At 34.9% G+C, this 23,569-nt stretch overlaps 1 protein-coding gene across 5 annotated transcripts in view; it reads right to left on the bottom strand.

The window, feature by feature from the left end:
* Positions 1–219: 219 nt before the first annotated feature.
* The window catches only part of ZBBX (zinc finger B-box domain containing), a 113,035-nt gene continuing 89,685 nt past the window's right edge, over positions 220–23,569 (bottom strand). For 4 of the 5 annotated variants that reach the window (XM_082745112.1, XM_082745110.1, XM_082745111.1 and 1 more), the window contains 5 exons: positions 21,178–21,331; positions 20,259–20,375; positions 13,751–14,008; positions 2,282–2,420; positions 220–510 (listed from right to left, as the gene is read on the bottom strand). In XM_082745112.1, the coding sequence (XP_082601238.1) occupies positions 393–510; positions 2,282–2,420; positions 13,751–14,008; positions 20,259–20,375; positions 21,178–21,331 (786 nt within the window). In that variant the 3' untranslated portion in view covers positions 220–392. The remainder of the gene's footprint in view (positions 511–2,281; positions 2,421–13,750; positions 14,009–20,258; positions 20,376–21,177; positions 21,332–23,569) is intronic. The other variant, XM_082745113.1, reaches the window with a different exon arrangement.

The following is a 23,569-nucleotide window of genomic DNA, read 5'->3' on the forward strand; positions in this document are numbered from 1 at the left end:
ATGGATTCTAGGCTCAATTAACTCTTAGGATGACATCATTATTCAATATAATTCAGCAATTAAATATTACTTTAAATACAATCATGTTCTAACCTACAGTAGTTTCTAGACACACAATATAAATGTCATTGTTACAAATTCACCAAATCTTCCTAATATGATCTGCAATATAGATTAGCATTTGACATACAATAAATCATTTGGAAGAAAAAGCCCTTATAATTTCACTAACTTTTATTAGTTTGCAAACCTTGAAATATCAGAAACATTAATAATCAAAAATCTCCAGCACCTGTACAGGTAATCACTTGGTCACTTTTTTCAGCTGTTTGCTTTACTTTGGGTACAAAATCGAAAAAGTAATGAACAAATGATCATTATCAAGAGGCACTCTATGACCACGATAGCATGATGACATGTTGCTTGTCAAGAAAATCCTCTTCCTCCTCATCTGTGCTGCTTTCAGAAAGTGTCAGCAAAGACTGAGCTTCAGTATCTCTTTCAAAAGAGCTGGAAATACATTAAAAGATCAATACACAATATACAGAACCAGGTTTCAACTCTTCATTTATTTTCTGATCAATACTACATGCATTGAAGTCATTGGAGGCAGGCAGATGTGAGGAGGCTGTCTCAGACCCTGGCCATAATTTTCAATGTGCCCAATATCCGAAGCTTCCTTTTAATGAGAAATTCTCATCATTCTCCCTCTCCCAAGAAATAAAGGCACAGTGGAACCAAGGGGAGAAGATTGTACGGTCTCTGGTTGTGTCTTTCATTGATGATTCAGAAGGCTCTTCAGAAACTTGCAGAGCCTCAGGGTCATCATTAAGAACATTCATCATTACATTTGGCTGTTTAATAGAATCCCAATGAATAGACTGCCAGATAAATCACCTCTTTTGTGTACAGTAAATTAGGACTATGTGGATAGCCAGTCAAGATATGCCAAAATCAAAATTAATGTCAGCAATTATTTAGTTGTTTTATTTTATTATATTTTATTGTGGAAAGGAACTGGTAGAAACTCTAGTATATAGGTGTCAGGTTTAGGAAAGGAGGTAGTGTGGGGGAACAGAAAGGAATTTGTACAATTCAGATTTTTTTTTTGTCCAACTTATCTAGAATTTCAGCCCATGTATGCTACTAAATAATATAAATATGTCATCCTGTGATGGATATTTTTTTAGATCCCTTTTTATAAGCCCAACAGAGGCTAAATCAGCAGTTCCTAAACTCTGATCTGTGGACCAGGGCAGATCTGACTGAGATAAAAATTTCCACTGGTCTAAGAAGAAAAAATAACAACAAGGTAATGACTTTTTCATGACATTTTTAATTTAAAAGAACTTTGCTTTATTCTGTTTATTCCCCTTATATTTTTAGTATGAAATGTCCTTTCTTTTCGTGAAATGATACCTAGAGTACATGGTAAGTTTAGTTACTTTGTTTTAAAAGAGATTTTTAGGGAAAAAATAGCAACTTTATATTGATTCCTCTTTTTAAAAACATAAGTGGTGTTAGAAATGCAAAAATCCAAGGACCACAGCTAAACAATTTTCTCCTTTAAAAAGACAGAGTAATGGACTCTTGATTCCTTTTCACTGCAATATTAGACTTCAAACCAAACAAAGGAATTTATAATTCAAGGGACTTTTATTTTACATTTATCTTAATCCTTCTAGAAAAATCCATCCTCCTTTTTCAAGAAACTCCAGCATGCCAATAATAGACCAACATGATAAACTACTTTTTGAAGCATTTATTAATATAACCTGTATTCTTTACAGACTGATCATCCAAAAATGTTTTTCATGTGCAGAAAGAATGAAATGATACAATTTAAAATATGCTATCATTAACAACCTTGACTTAACTTTTAAGAATCTTCTTAATACTCTAAAAACCTTATTCATATTAAGTAAGATCCTATTAGTGCAAACTAGTGAGATTTATTAAGTTAATTAATCCAAGTAAAGCAACTGTTTTTCAACATAAGAAGAAAGGCTAAAGGATTATAAAATTACAAATATCTTTTCATTTTGCTGACACACATTGTGCAGCAGAGAATTATCTCTTCACATTAAAGTAACTTCTTCATAAGACTTCTATGAAATCCTGAAAATAGGTCAACTAAGGACCCAAACATTTTATAGAGGATGGCCATATAAAGTATACCCATGAGGACAATCTTTCTTTACATAGTAAAGATAACTATTTGGGGCTTGTCAAAAATTTCACTATGCACTATCTTTACATGTAGGCTGTAGCCTTAACCTACCTCCATTCCTCAACTGCACAAAGGCCTCTTGCACTTGAGGTCTTACAGAAATCTAGGGTAGTCTGACTTATGTTCAGCGAATGGTTGTTGAAGGCTGGTAACTCTTCTGAGGTTAGGCTGTAAAGCTTTTCTGAAGGATCTGAAACATTTTATTTTATGCACTGTCAACACATAAATTCAAGACATAAACGCGCAGCATATGGTACTAAAAGTTTACCCAGCGTAAACTATAGGCAGTACAAAGAAGGTCAGTACAGATTTTTAATCACCTCAATTTTCTAGTATTTGTGGGGTGGGCAGAATATGAAGTTTGATCTGACCCTCTAAATTAGGACATTGGTACCAAGTCACTTCAATCATATTGACTTTGCTTTTAGCGAATTCCCCAATTGTTTTCTATCTCTATGGAAATATAATGGACATGTGACATTGTGTGAGTTTAAGGTGTACAATATGTTGATTGGAACACATATATTGCAAAATGATTAATACCATAGTGTTAGCTAACATATCCATCATGTCATATAACTACCTCTTTTTTTATTTGTTTGTGGTGAGAACAATTAAGATCTACTTTCTTGGGGCACCTGGGTGGCTCAGTGGGTTAAGCCTCTGTCTTCAGCTCAGGTCATGATCCCAGGGTCCTGGGATGAGCCCTGCATCTGGCTCTTTGCTCAGCAGGGAGCCTGCCTCCACCTCTCTCTCTGCCTGCCTCTCTGCCCACTTGTGATCTCTGTCTGTCAAATAAATAAATAAAATCTTAAAAAAAAAAAAAGATCTACTTTCTTATTAACCTTCAAGTATATAATATTATTAACTATAATCACCATGCTATACATTACATCCCAGAAGTTATTCATCTTCTAATGGGAAGTTTATATTCTTTGGCCAATATTTCCCCATTTCCTCCACCCCCCAAGTCCATGGTAACCACTATTCTAGTCTCTGTCTCTATGAGTTTGGCTTTTTTAGATTCCATACATAAGTGATATTATACAGTACTTGTCTTTGTCTTTGTGACTTATTTCACCTAACCATATTGATTTTTAAATATATATTATACTTAAAGTGTCAATTGTCCTGAAAATTTATAATATCTCAAAGAATGTCATGGGATCCTTTTTAAACCTAGAATATTAGGTGACACCTCAATTTGCCTGAATGTTAACTGCTTTATTGTTTATTTTTGTCTTCTAAGAAATAAAAGTTTTACCCCCACACAGTCTGAGGCAAAGATTAGTCTTAGCAAAGCTACCCTTTCTTTTTCTGCTTCCTTGGTTTGTTTGGGTAGATAATAATCATTTGTATGCGAAATGGGAGAAGCCTTAAATCTTCTCCTTTTACTTGAAGTTGCCCTATGATTTAGCTCAGGTAAGGACAAATAGTGCCAGTTAAATAAGCCAATGGACAAGCAACCATTTTATATAAACTACCAAAAAGTCAAGTACAGAAATAAATATGATTATTATATTAGAAAGACGATAATGCCTTCTATTCATCTTTGATAAAGTTTTAAGGGCCAATCTAGCTTGTACCTAAGGTTATACTATGATGAATTTTAAAATCATTAAAAATACTGGATCTGGGAGTTGGACACTTCCAACTCCTATGAAAGTGTCAATCAAATATCCTCCTGATCTGAAGGACCACACACCAAACTACGTGTATTATCCACTTGACGAAGAGAATTATTTTAGTAGCATTATTTTTTCTCGGAAGATAGCACTTACCAGAAATTTTTGAGCAAGCAGAGATTCCCCTGCTGGAAGAAACTTCAAATCATTCCTGCTGCAAGAAAGACCTCAATATATATACAACTGGAAGTGTCCTTAAAATTGTTTAGTCCAGTGACTTTCAAATTATGATACATGGTGAAGTTCAGAAGGCTTGAGGATATTGCTCCTGCTCCCACCACCCCAAATGAGACCCACAGCTTTCACAGGGTCTCATTTAAATCTGGGGCTCTGTATAAGACTAATTTTGAGAAAAACAAAAGATCCTCAGATAGAATTTTTGTCGCATCCCCAGCTGTTGGAGATTAGAAATTGTGGGTCCCCAAGGCATTGGTAACTTAGAAGTCACACACCAGAGGAAAAGAACTGGAACTAGCTCTAAGCTTTTCTAGCTCACCAATATCATCAATCACTATGTTCCAGAATCTAATTCTTTAGCTGAGGCTTTTATTCTCTCCTTTTTTCCACAAGGAATAAGACCGGTATGCAAGATACCTTTACTTGCCCCAATGATAGGGAGTGTTACGGTGAGAAAGCAATCAATTCAGGATTTGGAATTGGTAACACTATAGTACTGAAACCTAATAGGGGCTCTTAGATCTAAAGAACACCAGAAGGAGAGGTATTCAACCGCTGTTAGGTATTTGAGTCCTAATTAGCACAGGGCTAATTCAGAAAGTACAAACAGAATGGGTCTATTTTTGTGTAATTGTACATTCTCAAAATTATATTTCAAAATACCTTTTGAAGTTAATAGGGGCAAAGATGACATCACTTGATTTTCAAAGCAGTGGAAAATAAAACTGCTTATGAAAACCCTATTGTGGGTTAGTGTTAAATCTAAAAGATCAATTGTACATAAACCTAACTTTTTCTAATATAAGATCAGGGAAGACTGGATTGACACTTATATTGGAAATTCAGCTATTATAAATTTACTTTATACCTGTCAAAAAAGTGGACTTTTGAGGAATGGATTGAAATTAAACGTTTTCTATCCCTTAATCTTTTAATTTATCCTTTAATTACTTGGCTCAGTTAACTGCCTGAGTGCCTTACTTGGCTCAGTTAACTGCCTTTAAAAGTCCACTATCTGTGGACTTTTAAAACATAGGATCGCCATGGGAATTTAAGCCTTTAAACCACAAGTCAGAATGAATTTGAACAACTGAATCGTTTATAACTAACAAAAATGTGAATGCTTTAACATGCATTATTATTGAGACTTTCTCATAATACATATCTTTTGATATTTCCCAAATTTCTTCAGGCTATAACAATATTCAAAAATTGACAAAGTGGCTTGGTAAATAAGTTATACTGCCATGTTGAGCACATTAAAGGAAGTGACTATAACATCATTTACAGATATTCATAGAGGAAATAATTATATGGCATGAACTATAGCAACTATATCCTCAAAGTGGCCCCGAAGAAGACATGGTTTTAGGATAAAAAACAGCTTTTAGATCTTTTTGACTAGAAATTAGACTTACCAAGAGAATCTTACCTGACTATATGTGGAAAATACCACTCACTGTTTCCTTACATAATTTAACGGACTTTTTTCAGGACTTACTATGTGCAAGGCAATTAACTCTTGAGAGAGAGTGTGTATGTGTGTAGAGAGAGAGAGAGCATGAAAGAAATCTTCACAAATATAGTATTTAATATATAATTTAATTCAGTCATTGAACAATTTTATGATAGGGCCTATTACTACCCAGGTTTCATACACAGAAACTGATGCAAAATCAGATTAAGAAAGTAATTTGCCTAAAGTCATGAAGCTAGTAAGGAGTGGTTTCAAATTTCAAAACCAGGCTCCTAGCCGAAGAGCCTGGCTTGCAACTACCATGTTTTGCTTCCCCTACCTCCCACCTCAGCAGAAAGTTGTGTCTGCAACCAGCACACACATCTCCTGTCCCCGCCCACCGGCCCCGCCTGCCTGCCCCCGAAAAGGCTCTAATATCAGCCACAGCAAGCTGAATGAAAGGGGAAAACACTTCACTTAATGCAGTTATTTCCTGTCTTTTCTTCTCCTACCTCCTTGACACAGTTGTTTTCCACAGAACTTAGAGGAAGGGAAGAGGAACCCTAGAGCTAATAGAAAACAAGTCAGGTTTGTTGCTCTCAAAAATTTGGCTTTCAAGGAATATGAACACATTTACATTTGTATAAGAGTCAAATTGTGTAGCTGTGCTTCTGTGGAACCAAACCTCATGCGGAGTTTTTCCAGGTTGTGCCATGAGTAGTGAAATGTGGGTGGAATTTTTCTGCCCATTGATGCTAAACAGAATACAAAAGTCTCATACACAAACTGATTTTTCTGGAAGAGCAGCTTATTATACCACAGCATCTGTCACCTCAGTGACTGTTGGGTTGATTCAGCTGATGGGCCACCCTCTTCCTTCCTCAGCTCCAGGTGAATGTCTCCAAAGCTCTGCACTCTTCCAGAGCCAATCTTCCCAAATAAAAGAGAGCTGTTTGTGGGTCAAGTGTGTGTAAGTGATTTTGTTCTGCTCCTGGGACATCAGAAAAGCCCTAGTGGTTCACAGGCTACACAGTGTGTGCTTGCTTTTGTATATGAAAAGTTATGTATCCTAGTGAAAATACTGGTGTTGGCATATGAGAAAAGGAGTGGCCCAGAGAAAAAGTGAAATATGTAAGAACAAAAGTGATAAAGGAAATAAGAAAACCTAAGTGGTTAGAAACAACCAGAAGAGACTACTGCTTGTTAAGTGCTGTGTTTTATTTATAAATAGAATTTACCAATCTATCTAAATAAGAAACCCTTCATTTTCTGAATAAAAATTGTATGATTATCCTTTTTAGATCCAGTTCAGATCTGTCAGGCTTCATTTTAGACTTGATCTTTAATGTGAGAATTACCTCCAAGAAGATTTGCATTTGATTTTTAGTATTTCAGAGTAAGGCAAATGAACAGTACATACAGATGGATCATAGACTCTCATTCCCCACCCCATAATGAAATGAATAGAAAAAGCAGAAAAAAATTAAAATCAAATCAAATCACAAAAAGAGTCAAACAAAGGAAGGGATACAAGTCCACATAATAAACTAGGACAAGGGGCAACCAAAGAAAAACAGAAGATTCATTGAGGTTACAAGTGGGTGCTACCACTGTCCACCCATTTTCCTCCCCACCCAATAGGCACATCAAACCAGTAACAGGAAAAGGAGAGTCATCTAAAGTACAAGTCTCACCAATACCACACCAATTTGGAGAAAAGTAGATGAATGGGAAGTAAGAAGAAATTATTTGAAATATTTTTAAAACCCCTAAGTACCCACTATAAGATCCTGGCAGAAGCAACCAAATTACAAACCTACAGGTGTCCCCATAGGGACAGAATACACTTGAAACCAGGTGTAATGAAGTTTAATGTAACAAGAAGACTAGAGAGTCCGGGTCCTCCAACAAAGGAGGATGAACTCCCCATTCCTTCCTCTATCCCCCCATGCTTCTAAGCTGGCAAGACATGAAAACAATGCAATAACCAACCCACCAATAGTAGCTCCAAAGATAAGACTGACACATCTCAGGTGAACAGCACTTTAGGGAAACTGTTATATCACTATATTAGAAAAGAAGGAGCATATGAGCAAAGTAGCCCACAGTAAATATAAACAGGGAAGATACAAAGAATAGGCAGCAACTAACTATGCAGACAAACAAACTACAATCTAAGAATTCATAGCATGCAAAGAATGATTAAATAAAAGATCAATCTGGTAGAAAACAGATCAAGATCAGAAAATTTCCCATGAGTGCTTTGGTTACAAGAGAAGTAATGAAAATGACATTTTAAAAAAATGTAACACTGCGAGGAGCCAGTCCAGCATGGTGGTATAGAAGACCCTGAACTCACTCCTCCCACAGACACACTGAGTCTAATCCTACTTACAGAGCAATTCTTCTTGAAGAGGAACTCAAGGCTGAACGAATGGCTCTTGCACAATAAATGAGAGAGGGATCACACAGGGAAGAGTAAGAGACAGAGACAAGGTAATGAAGGGAAGCCCATCCCCAGTGTGGCAACCTGAAGTGGAGAGTGTGTGCATGTGTATACTCCCTCACCCTGAGACACAAAGAAAAAATAGCGGTTTAAAGGGAAATCAAATGATAAGTGAAGGAAATTTATTTACTAACCATAGAGCACCTACCAAATGCTGAGAAACTACTAAAAATCACTCCAGGATTGGAAGCACTGGTAAGTGTCATTAGTATGTTCCCCCTGCTCCTTGATAGCACAGACAAAAAAAGCAGGATCCAGGTACTATAGTTGGCCTGATGAGGCTGACCTGAAAAGCCCCAGGCCCCTAGCTTAGAAAAGTTCCAGCCATTTCCCTAAGACAAACCCCCAGCATGTTACATCCTGTGCCAGTCCCACTCCTGGGTACAGAAGGAATGCACCTCAACATAAGAAAGACCCATACATGGGAAATACAAAGCTAACATTATACTCAACCATGAAAAGCTGAAAGCTTTTCCTCTAAAATCAGGAACAAGATAAGGTTACTCACTTTTATCACTTTCATAGGACTTCCTTGTTTTATTCAACATATTCAACATTGAAAGTCCTAGCTAGAACAATTAGGATAGAAAAAGGGAAAAAAAAAAAGGCATCCAAATTGGAAAGGAAGAAGTAAAATGGTCACTATTTACAGATGGCATGATACTGTGTACAGAAAAACAGAGACTCCACCAAAAAGCTGTAAGAACTAACAAATGAATTCAGTAAAGTCACAGGATACAAACAGAATTAACATACAGAAATCAATTGCATTTCTATACACTAGTAATAAAGTATTAAAAAAGAGAGAAATCAAGAAAATCCCATTTACAACTGCATCAAAAAGGATAAAATATCTAGAAATAAATTTAAGGAGGTGAAAGACCTATACTCTGAGAACTACAAGGTAGTGATATAGGAAATAGAAACAACAAAAATAAAGATACAATGTGCTCCTAGACTAGAAGAAAAAATATTGTTTAAATGTCCATTCTACCCAAAGCAATCAAAAGATTCAATGCAAATTCCATCAAAATCCCAGTGGCATATTTTATAAATCTAGACCAAAGAATCTTAAAATTTGTATGGAATCACAAAAGAGCCCAGTCTCTTCAATAAATGGTGTTGGGAAAACTGACAGCTACATACAGAAGAATGAAACTGTATCACTATCTTATACCATTTATAAAAATAAATTCAAAATAGATTAAAGACTTGAATGTCTTTAAACACTGAAAACCATAAAACTCCTAGAAGAAACCATAGGCAGTAAAATCTATGACATTGGTCTAAGCAATATATATTATTAAATATTTTTGGACTAGTATTCTCAGGCAAGAGTAGCAAAAGCTAAAATAAACAAATGGGATTATAGCAAACTAGTAAGCTTTTGCACAGCAAAGGAAACCATCAACAAAAAGGAAAGGTAACCTACTGAATGGGAGAGACTATTTGCAAATTATATAGCAAATCATGAGTTCATGTTCAAAATACAACTCAGTATCAAAAAACAATGTAATCAAAAATTGGGCAGAGGACCTAAATAGACATTTTTCCAAAGAAGACATACAGATGGCCAACGGGCACATTAAAATGTGCTCTATGAAATCATAATCGTCATGTAAATGCAAACCAAAACCACAACCTCAGCCCTGTCAGAAAAGCTATTATCAAAAAGGCAAAAAAAAATAAGCAGTTGTTAGTGAGGATGTGAAAAAAAAAGGGAAACCTTGTACACTGTTGATAGGAATGTAAATCAGTACAACTACTATGGAAAACAATATGGAAGTTCCTCAAAAAATTAAAAATAGAACTACCTCATAATCCAGCAATTCGATTTCTGGATTATTTGAATAAAATGAAAATATCAATTCAAAGAGACACCTGCATCCCTATGTTCATGGCATATTATTTACAATAGCCAGGATATAGAAACAACCTGAGTGTCCATCCATATATGAATGGATAAAGATGAGACATACACACACACACACACACACACACACACACATACATACAGAGATACACACACCAGAATATTATTCAGCCATAAAAAGAAAATGAAATCTTGCCATTTGTAACAACCTGGATGGGCCTAGAAGATATGCTGAGTGAAATAAGTCAGACTGAGAAAAAAAATATCATATGATTTCACTTATATGTGGCATCTAAGCACACACACACACACAAAAAAAAACAAACAAGTGTATAAAACAGAACAGAAGAGTTTCATAAATATAGGAAACAAACTCTTGGTTACTAGAGTGCTAAGGAGTTGGGGATGAGCAAACAGATAAAGGGGATTGAGAGCTACAAGCTTCCAGTTATAAAATAAATAAGTGATGAGGATGTAATATACTGCACAGAGGATGTAGTCAATAATACTGTAATAACTGTGTGTGGTGATAGATGGTAAGCAGACTTTCCGTGGGGATTATTTCATAATGTATAAACCCAAACCCATTAATCACTCTTACGTACTCCTGAAATTAATAAGATATCGTATGTCAACTATACTTCAATAAAAAATTAAGAGGAGTAAAACTAATCTTAAAGATCAAACAATAGCATGTCAGACATCAAAAAAAAATTTTTTTTTCAATAGTCACCTATTCCTGGGTTGAATTCTGTACCAGAAAAAAACAAGTATAATGAACCCCATTGAGACAAATTTTTAAAATTCGATATGTACTGTGGATTAGAGAATCACATTATATCAATATTAAAATTCCTGATTTTGATAATTATATTATGGTCCTTAAGAGAATGGTCTTGTTCCTGGGTAATACACATTGAAGTATTTCTTTGATCAAGTGTCATAATCTTTATAACTTTCTCTCAAATGCTTACAAGAAAGGACAGTGTGTGTGTGTTTGTGTGTGTGTGCATAGCTAAGCAGGGCAAAAGACAGATACTAGGTAATGAACTGGATAAAGAGCATACAGGAGTATATAAGAGTTTATATTTTCTGGCATTTTTGCAAATTTTCTATAAACTCGAAATTTATCAAAGTAAAAATTTACCAAAAAAATCAAAGCAATTAAAAAAAACAAAGCAATACCTTTAGAGAGCTAATTTAGTAAATCAACCCATTATTTGTTAAATCAATTCATAAAGAATATTCTATAATTATAGCTGAAAATTAAACTTCCAACATAGAACACGAGCTTAAGATAAAGTAATAAATGCAAAGGAAAATAAAAACTGGATAAAATAGTTGAAGAAAATATAAATAAATACATTGTACAAAGAAGATCCAACATTGATAAAATAGATTTGTCAGCAGGAGAAAGCCAAATGGAACAGAAAAGCAATTCAAACACACAACAGCAGAAAATTTCTCTGAAAATAAGGAGCAGCTTATTCTACAGAAAGAAAAAGAGCCCTGGGCTTTAGGAAATGCTCAATTATCGATATTGAAACACATTCCTGGTCCAGTTATTGAATTTCAAAGATAAAGAAAAATATTCTTCAAACATCTAGTCTGGAAAGAAGCCCTCACTTGGAAGAGAGAGAGTGAAGAAAGAAATCATGGTAATCTGAGACTACGTCATAACAGAATTCAGACCCAGAAAACAAAGAACCAGTACGTACAAGGTTTACAAGTAAAATGACCCAAGGAACCTACCCTCCACTGATATGCCATTGAAATATAAAGGAAGCACATTCTCAAACATGAAAGAATTCGAGTGGCAGAGCTACCATGAGCCCTATTTGGGAGGAAAACTACTTGACAATTAAATTTAACCAAACAAAAGTTAAAAAAAAAGAAACTGTGCTAAACTAACTAGCATCAATAATCAGGGACAGAAGACAGTGGAGAAATGTCTATTAGGTGCAGAGGAAAAAAGTTGTGATTCCCTAAGTTAATCTAGCTAACTTGCCAATTGACCAAAAAGTTGAAACAGGCATTCTGAAGAATTCCACAATCAGATCTTCTAGAGATGAATCAAAATAAAAGGTCAGAATTGGAAAGTCATAATAAAAATGCTAGTACTGACCATTTAATCTAATATGAATTTTCACTAAGAAAATGAAAAAGGAAACCTCAAAAAATGGAAAATAATAAAATTAAAATAGCAATACATTCTATTATAAATATAATATATAAATATATGTATATATTTGTATATATAATTTTTATATAAAATACAGTTATAACCACATGTGGTTTAAAAAAAAAAAGAACAGGGGCACTGAGTGGTGCAGGCAGTTGAAACTCTTACATTTGGTTTCTGCTCAGGTCCCTATCTCAGGGACCTGAGATCAAGCCCCACCTTGTGTTTATCAGCTTAGCAGGAGTCTGCTCAAGTTTCTCTCTCCCTCTTCCCTTCCCTTGTGTGTGCATTATCTCTCTCTCTCTCTCTCTCTCTCAAATAAATGGATAAATCTTTAAAAAAAAAAAAAAGAACTGAGTCCTCTTATTATACGGATTTAATCATTATTGTCTAAAACTAAATCATATATCTTCATAGCTTAATGTTTCCTTTTTCCTTTTTCCTTAATTTTTAAAGGGATATTTATAAAAAGCTACGGGATATGCTATATAAAATTGCCAATATCCCACTGTTTCTTGGGTACAAAACGGCAGTTTCATATATTTCAACTTCATATTTTTGTAATAAAAAAATACTTCTCGGGCGCCTGGGTGGCTCAGTGGGTTAAGCCGCTGCCTTCGGCTCAGGTCATGATCTCAGGGTCCTGGGATCAAGTCCCGCATGGGGCTCTCTGCTCAGCAGGGGCCTGCTTCCTTCCCTTCCCCTCTCTCTGCCTGCCTCTCTGCCTACTGTGATCTCTCTCTGTCAAATAAAAAAAATAAAATCTTTAAAAAAAAAATACTTCTCAGAAATGTACGATTTCCTTTAGTTTCATTTGAATTTTTTCTTTTGTGAAACAGAGTAAATACAAAATTATTTATAAACTTGTAAAGCATAAATATATTTTTATAAAATTTTTACTGTCTTTCCTTCAATCTATTCATCCTTCTATGTATTTTTACATGTATACTCATGATTTAAACAGATACTTAAAATGGTGCTCATCAAATAGTATGGTTGTTTTTGGAAGAATAAGATTTTGTGGGGATTTTGGCTTCCTTTTTAGTATTTTTTTGTAATTCTTTCAAGGATATGGTTATGATTTGCTAGACTGTAGACACTGAGGTTTAGGAAGGAGAATGCACAAGTATAAATTCCCCTTAAACTGGTCCGCCAACTAGCACTGACATCAATTGGGTACTTGTCAGATGTGCAGAATCCCGGTGCAACCCCAGAATCTGCATTGTAACAAGATCCCCAGGGCATTTATATACACACTGAAATTTGAAAAATACTGCTTTAAAAGATCTAACAGCTCAAATCCCAACAAGGGTGTTGGGCGGTGGCTTTCAGGAAGCTACAGAAATTAACCACTCAGTGGGGTTTGTAGAAAGGAGAAAAAAATTACTTTGTTGTCCACATGAAGTTCCTTGTGCTATATTTTGACTGTGTATTACATAAGCGAAGGGGACATCTCTAGTGTGAGCATCCATATGTTTTATAACATTCTCAGGGTGATGTCATGGGACACCCAAGGAAGCAAATACAAAGGTTGGTGGTTGAACAAGGGAGAGGGAAAGCCTTGTTTCCTTGGAGTGTGATAGGAGGAATCAAGCAGAAGACAGAGTTAACATTGTCTATAGGGGGAAAAAATAGCATTACCTGCAAGATTTCTCAGGACATTTAATTCTTTTTCCAAACTGTCTAAGGTTTGCTGATCAGCAGTGCCATCTAAGAATGGCTCGGTGTGGTGAGTAGTATCAATATATTCAATTTCTGAAATTTCAGAAGCGGCTCTAGACAATGGTCGAGCCCCTGCACTTCTTGACCGAGGATGGGAGGAGACAAGGCAGCTGGAGCTTTTTTTAACAGAGTTGGAAAGGGATAAATTTGCTGTTGAAGGTCTCTGGGATATCTGGCCTAAAATGAAAAATAAAAAATTTTTATATCAACTTTTTTATGCTTAAAGGTATAAAATACCAGCCCCCTAAATCTAGAACAGTTAAGGTCATACAACAGAGTTTAAGAGAAAGTGTACTTTAAATTATCATGCATTCTGTTTACCACAATGTTTTAATCCCAAATTACTTTCCCTATGTCATAAAGAACACTCCTGAGTTATTTTTCCCTTTCTTTTCTACATTCAGAAAAAGACAAGCTAATTTTAACTAAAGCAAGAAATCTGTAAACCAAGTTAATTCCAGAACAATTCAGTATTTAATCTTCTTTTTATCCAATATCCAATCTTATAATCTGTTCCCTAAACATCCCAAACTATGTCATGTTTCTTAAATTCTAGGATGATACCACACTGTGCCTTGTAAGAGAAAAAAAATAAACCATAGAATAGACATGGGACCACTTCCCCGTGAATTTTTTTGATGGTGTGTAACATTCTTCTATTGAGACAGATATGGAGACAAAATAATAGTATGCTAAATCTTCTAGAAAAACACAGGCTTTCAAGAAATTGAGATTCTATTTCTAATTTTCCTAAATATAAGTTCAGTTTCTGCTGCTATAGAGGGCACTTTAGTGGAAAAGTTCCAGAAACACAAATCTAACTTGGGTAATTACTTTGTTCCACTATGGTAGTCACAACTTTGTTTTGACTTCGTTTAGTTGGTTTCTTTAACATTTGTGTTTCTTTCATAGCAGGAAAAAAGATCCCTTCAAATCTTACACTAACATAAAATAACTATTTCTCTCTCTTTCTCTATCTACATATATCCATCTATCTATTGATAGATACGTATATCTATCTTTTGATACTACTCACAAAATTCTTTAATGAAGGTCAAGGGAATATTCAAAGTACAAATTTAGAAATTCAGAGTGTAGGCATTTTATATGTACTAAATCACTGTTCTTATTTAGATTAATATTTTCATATTAAATATAAATATAAGATAACCTTGTGTCCCCTTAATGAGAATTGGCTTTGTGTAAAATGTTGGATTATTTAAAGAAGCACTACTGTCAATATCATGAAAATCATTATTTGAATGAACATACGCCATTATAACATTATGCCCACTCAATTCGAAGGAAAATGTAAGATTCAGAAGAACAGCTACAGGTAGTTGTCATGCATTAAACATTTAAAAACTACTGAATTTGTCTTATTTTTAAACTTAAAAATATACTTTGAATGTAGCTGGTACTCCAAGAAGCATCCTAATGTAGTATGTAATTATTTAAGCAATTAAAACTAAGGTAAGTCCCAAAGGGCACCAATTTTAATGAACATTTCAGAAATCAATTTTGAAAATATTTTCTGTCGGAATGAAATTATGAATAAATTAAAATAAGATTCTGACCTTTTTGTCTATGAGCACAGAGATAATTATGAAGAAAAATTATTGACAAAAATGTATCTATGTTTGAGGACATACAAATGCAAATATCCTTATGGATTACTTTAAAGGCTAGAATTTGGAAATAATTTCCCCTTTTACCTGTAATACACAGGAGTACATCATATATAAAATAAATAAATACATAAGAATACATGACACACAAAAAAGCAACCTTGCCATTCCTACATAGCAAAGCCAGAGCAAGAAGAGCTAACGTGGAAATGTGAGTATAACAATAATTCAACTATATGAATTGAAAGTTCTGCATCTACGGAGAAAATGATACCCTTCTATTTGTATTGTGCTCTGTCCCAGTCAAGTAAAATTCAGAGGAATGCAGAACTCTGACTAAAATAAAACAAGTGGAAGATGTTATGAGGAAGAACCGGACTTCTGCCAACACAGGCAAATATGAGTCGAGAAAAATTTAGCATAATATGGATGTCCTTCAGAAGATTCAGAAGAGCACAAACACTTGCCAAACTGTTGTGACAACATCTGGTTGCCACAGTATTAGACGTTAACTGATCCCAGTTGAGAAAACAAGTACACTGAGGGTGGGACATGCATGCAGCAAACAGACCATCTTTTTGTGGAAAATATGTTTAAAGACTAATATAAAGTCCCCCAAACATAGAAAGAGACAGCAGAAGCTTCAATCTGGTCCTTGATTTTATTTATTTATTTTGTTTATTTAGATGAGTATATTGTTCTCTGTACAGGCTTATTAATGTAGAAGCTTATTGATGTTACCGCGGGGGTTAAAATTTGAAACACCGTTAAGACTGACACTAATGAAAAGTGCCATGATTGAAGGGAGCGCTCTATAATTTTTTTTTTTTTTTTAAAGTTCAGCCTGTAGATTAGGAACATAAGAAGTTCTTTTTAGAGTAACTGGTGCCATTGCTGGCAATGTAATCTTACAAAATTATAGATTACCAGTGACCACAGTTATACTCTGAAAATAACTTAAAAAACTCTCCTTGGTATTAGCTAAAGAAAATGTGCTCCATGATTACTAATGAGACTATGCTTGCTCTTGGTAAGATAAAAGAGAAGGGCGCTTTGGACTATGGGCATAAGAATACTGACAAGAATATGAAAGTCTGAATCACTCAGTGAATGGTATTTAGTACAATAACTGTTATTGCCAGTCTAAATAAAAACATTAGAACTGGATGAAATATCAATAGAGCAACATGCTTTTTGTGTAGTGTCTCAGTAACAAATAACATCTGATCAAAGAAGCCACTATTTTATTTCTGAATAAAGGTTGTGAAACATTGTTGCCTTTTGACATTCTTGTTCTTCTGTGTAAATTACTAAGCATTTATACTTTAAAACATAAAAATATATTTTCTAAGAGTTCTTGACACATAGATGGGCATTTTTTTAGCAGTATGGGTTATTGGAAAGAAGGCTAAAGTGGGAAGCACTTGTCCATTCTCACTGAATTAGAAATCATCTTGTGACCTAAGGCATGCAAATATATTTCAACCTACAAAAGTTAGGAGTAACTTAGGAGTTGGGACAGAATATCTCAAATCCTCTCCAACTCTGAAAGCCTATGAATTAATACCCAATTCAATTAAATTATAAAATCATTTGTCATATCCTGAAATTGTCAGGCACTGTGTCAGGTTCAGGGTGCTCAAAAGTGAATGAGACATTGCCTCTACCCTCAAGCTGTACTGCAAATTAACACACAGCCTTGCTCTCCTGCTTCCCTCCTTCAGACATGGTTGCTAAGTGCTGACAATATGCCAGGCTGTGTTCCATCACTGAGGACGCAACAAAGAAAAGGACAGGCTAGGTCCTCGCTTTCTTTCCAACCAAGCTTAGGATGAGCAAAAAATAAATAAATAAAATAAATAAAATAATTTCATCTATTACAAGTACAATAATTACATCTATTATCAGAAACTATTATTAGTTTCTAGGAGAAGGAAAAATAAGGTAAGTGTGACGGGGGTCTCAAGAGGCTGGCATTAGTTAAGGTGGTTTCAGGAGGCTTCTCTAGGGAAGCAGCGTCTGGGCTTAGATAGAAAAATGGAAAAGAAACAATCATTTGAAAAATGGTGTGAAGAGTGAGAAAGAGGCTACAGACCATTCCAGGTTAGATGGAAGAGCAAATTCTAAAGCTAAGGAGCAAGACAGAGAGTGGCCTCTATGAAAACAAAAAGAAGCCAGCCAGTGTAGCTGCACTGTGAGAGGACCACTGTTAGCAGAGTTGGGCAAGGCCAGCTCAGCACTGCTGTGTGATGTCTGGTAAGAGATGTTGTGGGTTTGTTTTGTTTTGTTTTGTTTTTTCCTGTCTTCTATAAGAAGCTATAAAATGCTTTTAAGCAGGAGAATGACAAGATACAATTTATGCTTTAAGTTGAAAGAAAATGTGATTAGCTCCCTATAAACTATAAACAATTTTATGGCTATAAACAATTCACTCACTGACTATAAACAGTACAATTTGATAGAAATTACTTACTGAAACTTGTTTTCAAGAAAGGCAAGAAGTGAAATTGAGAGATAATGGACAACTGGCTTAGGCTCCTCTGGAATAAAGGTAGAAGCAGTCAGATTTGGGATCAGTCTCAGAGCTGAAATCAACAGAGTCTAGGGATGACTCGGCTGTAGAGGGTAAGAGAGAGACAAGAAAGCTCCTGACCATCTTACCAATGCTTATATGGTTTTGTAGACAGAGACAGAAAAATGGGGTGGGTGAGCAGGAGGTTTTGTCAGGAGTTGGGAAGATCAATGGGCTTGCTGCCGTATTTCATAGCTATTGTGTTTCTACATTCACAGACTTAAAAATCTTACAGAAGAATTCCTTTATCCACTAGCATCAGTTCAGAACATAAGATTTTGATAACTTGTGGCTTAGCCAGAAAAATTTAATTTTTATTTCAGGATACTGCTTCTGTTCAGAAAGTCCTTTCCCTCTGCCCCTAACTGGTACATCTTATTAATTCCTTAACACTTAGATGAAATGTCACCTGGTCTCTAACACCTTGGTGATCTATACCTTTTAACAGCAAAGCAATAATTTTACCATATCCATTCCTAAAAAGACTGCACATGTACCTACCTTTACTATAACTGATCACATGTACTATGATTATCAATTACTTATCAGTCTCCAAAAGTATGTTATTCAAAGTCCTCTTACAAAATGTGTATTTTATATGGGGTAATTTATGTGTTTATGTATCTATATAGCAGTTTTCCCTAAGTATGATTTTTGGACTGCCTACATCAGCATAACATGGAATTATTGATAAAATAAGTGCAAATTTCTAGCTCCTATCTCAACTTTAATAAATCAGAATGTTAAGAATGAGGTGGTGAAATCCATACTACAACAGGCTTCTCAGGTGGTTATGCTCACACTAACATTCTAGACCTTCTGCCTTAGCCTAAGCTCAGGGATGAGGGCGGCTTCTGTCTCACCATGTCTGCAGTGCCTGGCTTACAGTAAGTGCTTCCACAAATGTCTCTTATAGTAAATTACTGATTTCAACTGATCACTCCAGATCGAGACTTAAAGGCATTTGGCATCTTATCTATAAAGATTTGTCCCGATAACACATTTCTCATAGCATGCATATTAATTTGTTTTCAGCAATATATGGTAACTTAAAACAGTTCCTTTGGCTGCCTCCAAATGAAGCTACCAGAAGTTTTGAAGCTGCTTGAGACTTTGATGTGAGAACAGGTACCTAATTATAGAGCCAAAAAACATTTATAATAAATGGATGGTTATTTCATGAAAAAAAAAATGTTTTAAATCTGGCAGATTATCAACATAAATGCATATGAAAGGGATCTAAGCTAGCCAGAGTTTGAATCATAGGATTTAGGGCAAGAGAGACATATAAATTTTGCATATTTGGACAAATCATCTGTAATTAAATCTCTGGCTTGAAGATGGCATTTAGATGAAGGCAAATAACCCCCTTGTCAAGCGTTCTTCCTAAACCTGTGAGCTCCTGGAGATCAGGGAACATGACTTACGCATCCCTTTTTCCTCAGGGCCCAGCATCAGGCCAACCTACTCAACACAGGTCTGTTGAATTGCCTTAATTCATCAGTCATCTACAGCAACTTCACATGAAATTCAGTATAAAGCAAACTTACTGCAACAGGTGTTCTTGGATAATAATAATAATGACATAAGAAAACTACTGATTTTAATGATGTCAAAATTCTCTGCGTACATTCTCTAGGAAAATATTACAGTGAGATTCAACATTCAAAAGAGTTATCGTAGAGACAATCTTAAGACTATTTTGGTTAGTGAATGGAGTCAATGAACGTAAATCAAAATTTCAGGGTTAACATATTCAGCACGAGATGTAGAACAGAGGTGTCTCAACCATGGCTACAGAAAGCAATCTTAACATAAACCATTCCTTTCACAAATGGCTATGTCTGATCAGAATGTGAACCAAGTGTATGATATGCAAAATCTAGAACAAATACACTGTGTCCCAGAGTGTAATAAAACTGAGTATGTACTTTATGAGGATTGTTTAAAATGCACACCATACCCTGAGCTAAATTTAAAAAATACTATTTACTAATACATTGTAGCAAAAATAACTAAGAGACTGAACTCATGTTGTTGAGAAGAATATGACAAGTCTTGCTTTTTTGGTTTTGGAAAAAAAAAATGTAAGGCAGCCAGTAAAATGAATAAGTTCACATTATGAAACTGCAAAAACTAATTTTCAGGTACCTAGTAAACTGCTCAGAGAAACTAAAGAACACAGTGAGTCATCAGTATGGCACTGTGGCCTTCCAGCTGATCTTACCCATTTTTCGTTGTGTTCTACTCATTGACGGGTTCTGGGCACTCTGCTGAACACCCAAGGTGACTGCATTATCAGCATATGTACTTATGCTACGGTCTGGAATCCACTCTCTGTCTCCTGAAATGGAAAAACTGTAAGCTAATTTAAATCTTAAAAAGCAGAGAGATCCATATTATGGCTTTATTTTATTTATCATCTTACCGGATAATCTAAATAAGGAACATTGATAAGAGTGAGGGATATATTATAAAAGACAGAAATCTCATAAATATATAATAAAAACATTAGATTTGCATAGCATAATAAAAAGAAATAAACTGTAAATTGCAAAGATATCACATATACATTTGAATAAAAACAAATACTTAAGTATATAACAATATACTTAATATATAATAAAAATAAATACTTTAAGTATATAACAATATAACATAAAGCATAATAGTACATGAATAAACATATCTGAATACATGGGAAACCTAAGAATATAGGTGATACCAGAACTTGCAGAAGGAAATTCCAGCTATGTTTCAAAAATTCCTATAAATCCTGAGTTTTTATATTTGCTTTTAGGATGGTATTTAAGAATCATCATACAATACTTAGCAGCTAATTAACTGATTCAAAGAATTTCTATTTCACAATTTAGTAAAGGCTACATTTCTAAATTCTAAAAATAATCTCTCCTCAGTCTCATTATACTTATATTCTCTCACATTCTGAGAGTAGCCTCAAATATAAATATGTGGCAACTCACAGAGGGTTAATAATTTCAGCTGGAGAAGAAGAAATTGACTTTATTCATTGAACAGAATTGCCCAGTATTTCCGAAAATGAGGATGAGCTGTTTAAAAAAAAAAAAATGTCAGGAAATTGTTAGGTTGGTCCACAGGCCATCTGATTTCATGTCTGAATTTACCTGCAGTTGTAATCCTAGTACTGGAATAGCTGCATTCTAAGCTATGAGAAGGAAGTAAGTTGAGTCTTTCATTTTTATCAAAAACAAAGAATCTTTCAAGTCCTTGATATTGTTCAGTTATAGGCTTACTTCTGAGGGCTATTTCTTGTAACAACTAGGAAACAAAATATTCAACAAAATTAAGTTTATTTTATTTCATCAACACAAAGCAGCACATTTATTCATTGAGCACCTACTATGTTCTTGGCACAAATTCTCTCCTCATCAGATTTAGGTTCTTGTAGTGAAGACATAGAAAACAACACAACATTTATATATAGTAAGTCCTGAAAAATATATAAACCACAATTATCGTAATTATCTGAAAGTTGTCATCAATCCAAGAAGGACAGAAGATCACAAAAGAAAAGGTCACCTTTCTCCCTCCTTTTATTTTCTTCCCTTAGTGTCTTCGTGCCTAAGTTACTCCGGAAAACAGATTCTTCCTCATATGCTGTGCTTTTGAATTAGTATCTTTGTCTATATATAAACTAATTTCAAAGATGAAAGTAGAATACCAAAGGGAATAAAACTTGTCATGGACAAAATCCAAGTTAACAAAATATTCATTATGAAACAAACATCTATGTAGTAAACTGAGGCAAGAGCGAGCTAAGTTATTTGAGAAGGTCATACAATTAGAAACTAGCAGACCTAGGTTTGGCTGATGTGAAGCATAGGCTTATTTTCCCGCCCTACGAATTCATTTTGTGATATGTTTCATCCTAGGGAAGAATATTAATGGGATTAAAACATACATGATTCTAGTAAGTAACAGATTAGAGATTCAGACGTGAGAGCTCTAGATGGGCTTAAAACATAATCAGAGTGCTTTCAGTATTTAACAGTTCCCTAATGGATCTAATTAATGCCCAAATACAGTCTGTTTCCAGGCAGTAAACAACACAAAAAATTATGATAAGTCCATTCAAATTTATAAGTCATATAAATGATAAAACGTTACAAAACAAAGCTAGTGACCAATAAAGCACCTCCTTCAAAGACAAATCTAAGTTGGCTCTATTCATGGCATCTTCCCTGGTTGTCCAGGACACTGATTTTCAATTTATAGCAACCCTTCAGCGCTAGTGCAGCTCTTATTTGTATTAGACAACTGCAAATCTGGAGCGTTTTTGTAAAGCATCAGTTGAGAGATAAGAAAAAGAAAGTGGATTGGTTTGTTTCCCAGACTACTATTGATGGTGTCAAAACCGGAACCAAGAGCCCCTAACTAGTCCATGTTCTTCCCGGCACCCGGCCCTATTCCACTGCTGCTGCTCTACAACTTGGTACTGAATTCCACAGTTTCCACCTTCACAAAGGACTCAGTTTCTGAAAACTGAAGTGCAAAATGAATGATCGTGCACTCCAGTGCAAGTCAAGTAATACTACTGCTAAAAACTGCCCCCACCGCTCAATCTTAAATTGTCTACTGCAGCAACATAGATTTTTAAGTAGTCTCTGCTCAAGGAATAGCTTCTACTACAGCAGGAAGAGAATAAAAACAATTCATGTCTAGTCATCACAGATTAAAACAAAGTAGATTCTATCACTATATATAAAGCACTGTTTTCTGTGACATAATCATTTACCACTTTTTTTTTACTATAGTAGTATAAGCAATCAAAATATGGTTAGTAGCTCTGTAACGCTTCAATTCTAATTATGAAATACTTTAAGTATGTAGATATGTATTATATATAACATGACTTGATCACACAATTTAATATCAGTAATTTAAAATATTCATTTCACGGGTGCCTGGGTGGCTCAGTCAGTTGAATGTCTGACTCTTGGTTTCGCTCAGGTCGTGATCTCACATTAGTAGGATCAAGCCCTGTATCAGGCTCCACACTCAGCATGGAGTCCTCTTCAGATTCTCTGCCTCTCCTCCACCCTCTCAAATACATATAAAGATTTTTAAATCTTAAAAAATATATATTTGCTTCAGATATCCATGCCAAAAAATTAGTCTTTAGAGCTAATTGTATTATTGCATTGAAGTAGACATACTTAATTCCAATGCATGTTTTTGACTATTACTACATCTGAATGTATCCATAAAAAGTTATGTCTTAAATGTTTCCAAAAATACTGACTTATCTCTACGTGTCCTTTTACATTTAAATTTTAATGCCATATTTTTTTAGATGGATCCATATAAATAGAAATAGTCCTATGCCATTCATTTTAACTGCTAGATTGCTTTCCATTATACAAATTACCACAGATTACATATCTGTGAGCTTTGGCCAACAGCCTTTTATTAGGTCACAGCAGAGAATGTCTCGCCCTAGGGCACAGGTCAGGCAGGCTTGCAACCATTATAAAAGAATTGGGGTCCTTGTGCTCT

This window comes from Mustela nivalis (genome assembly GCF_964662115.1).
Source record: "Mustela nivalis genome assembly, chromosome: 1".
In the NCBI taxonomy this organism is placed as follows: Eukaryota; Metazoa; Chordata; class Mammalia; order Carnivora; family Mustelidae; genus Mustela; species Mustela nivalis.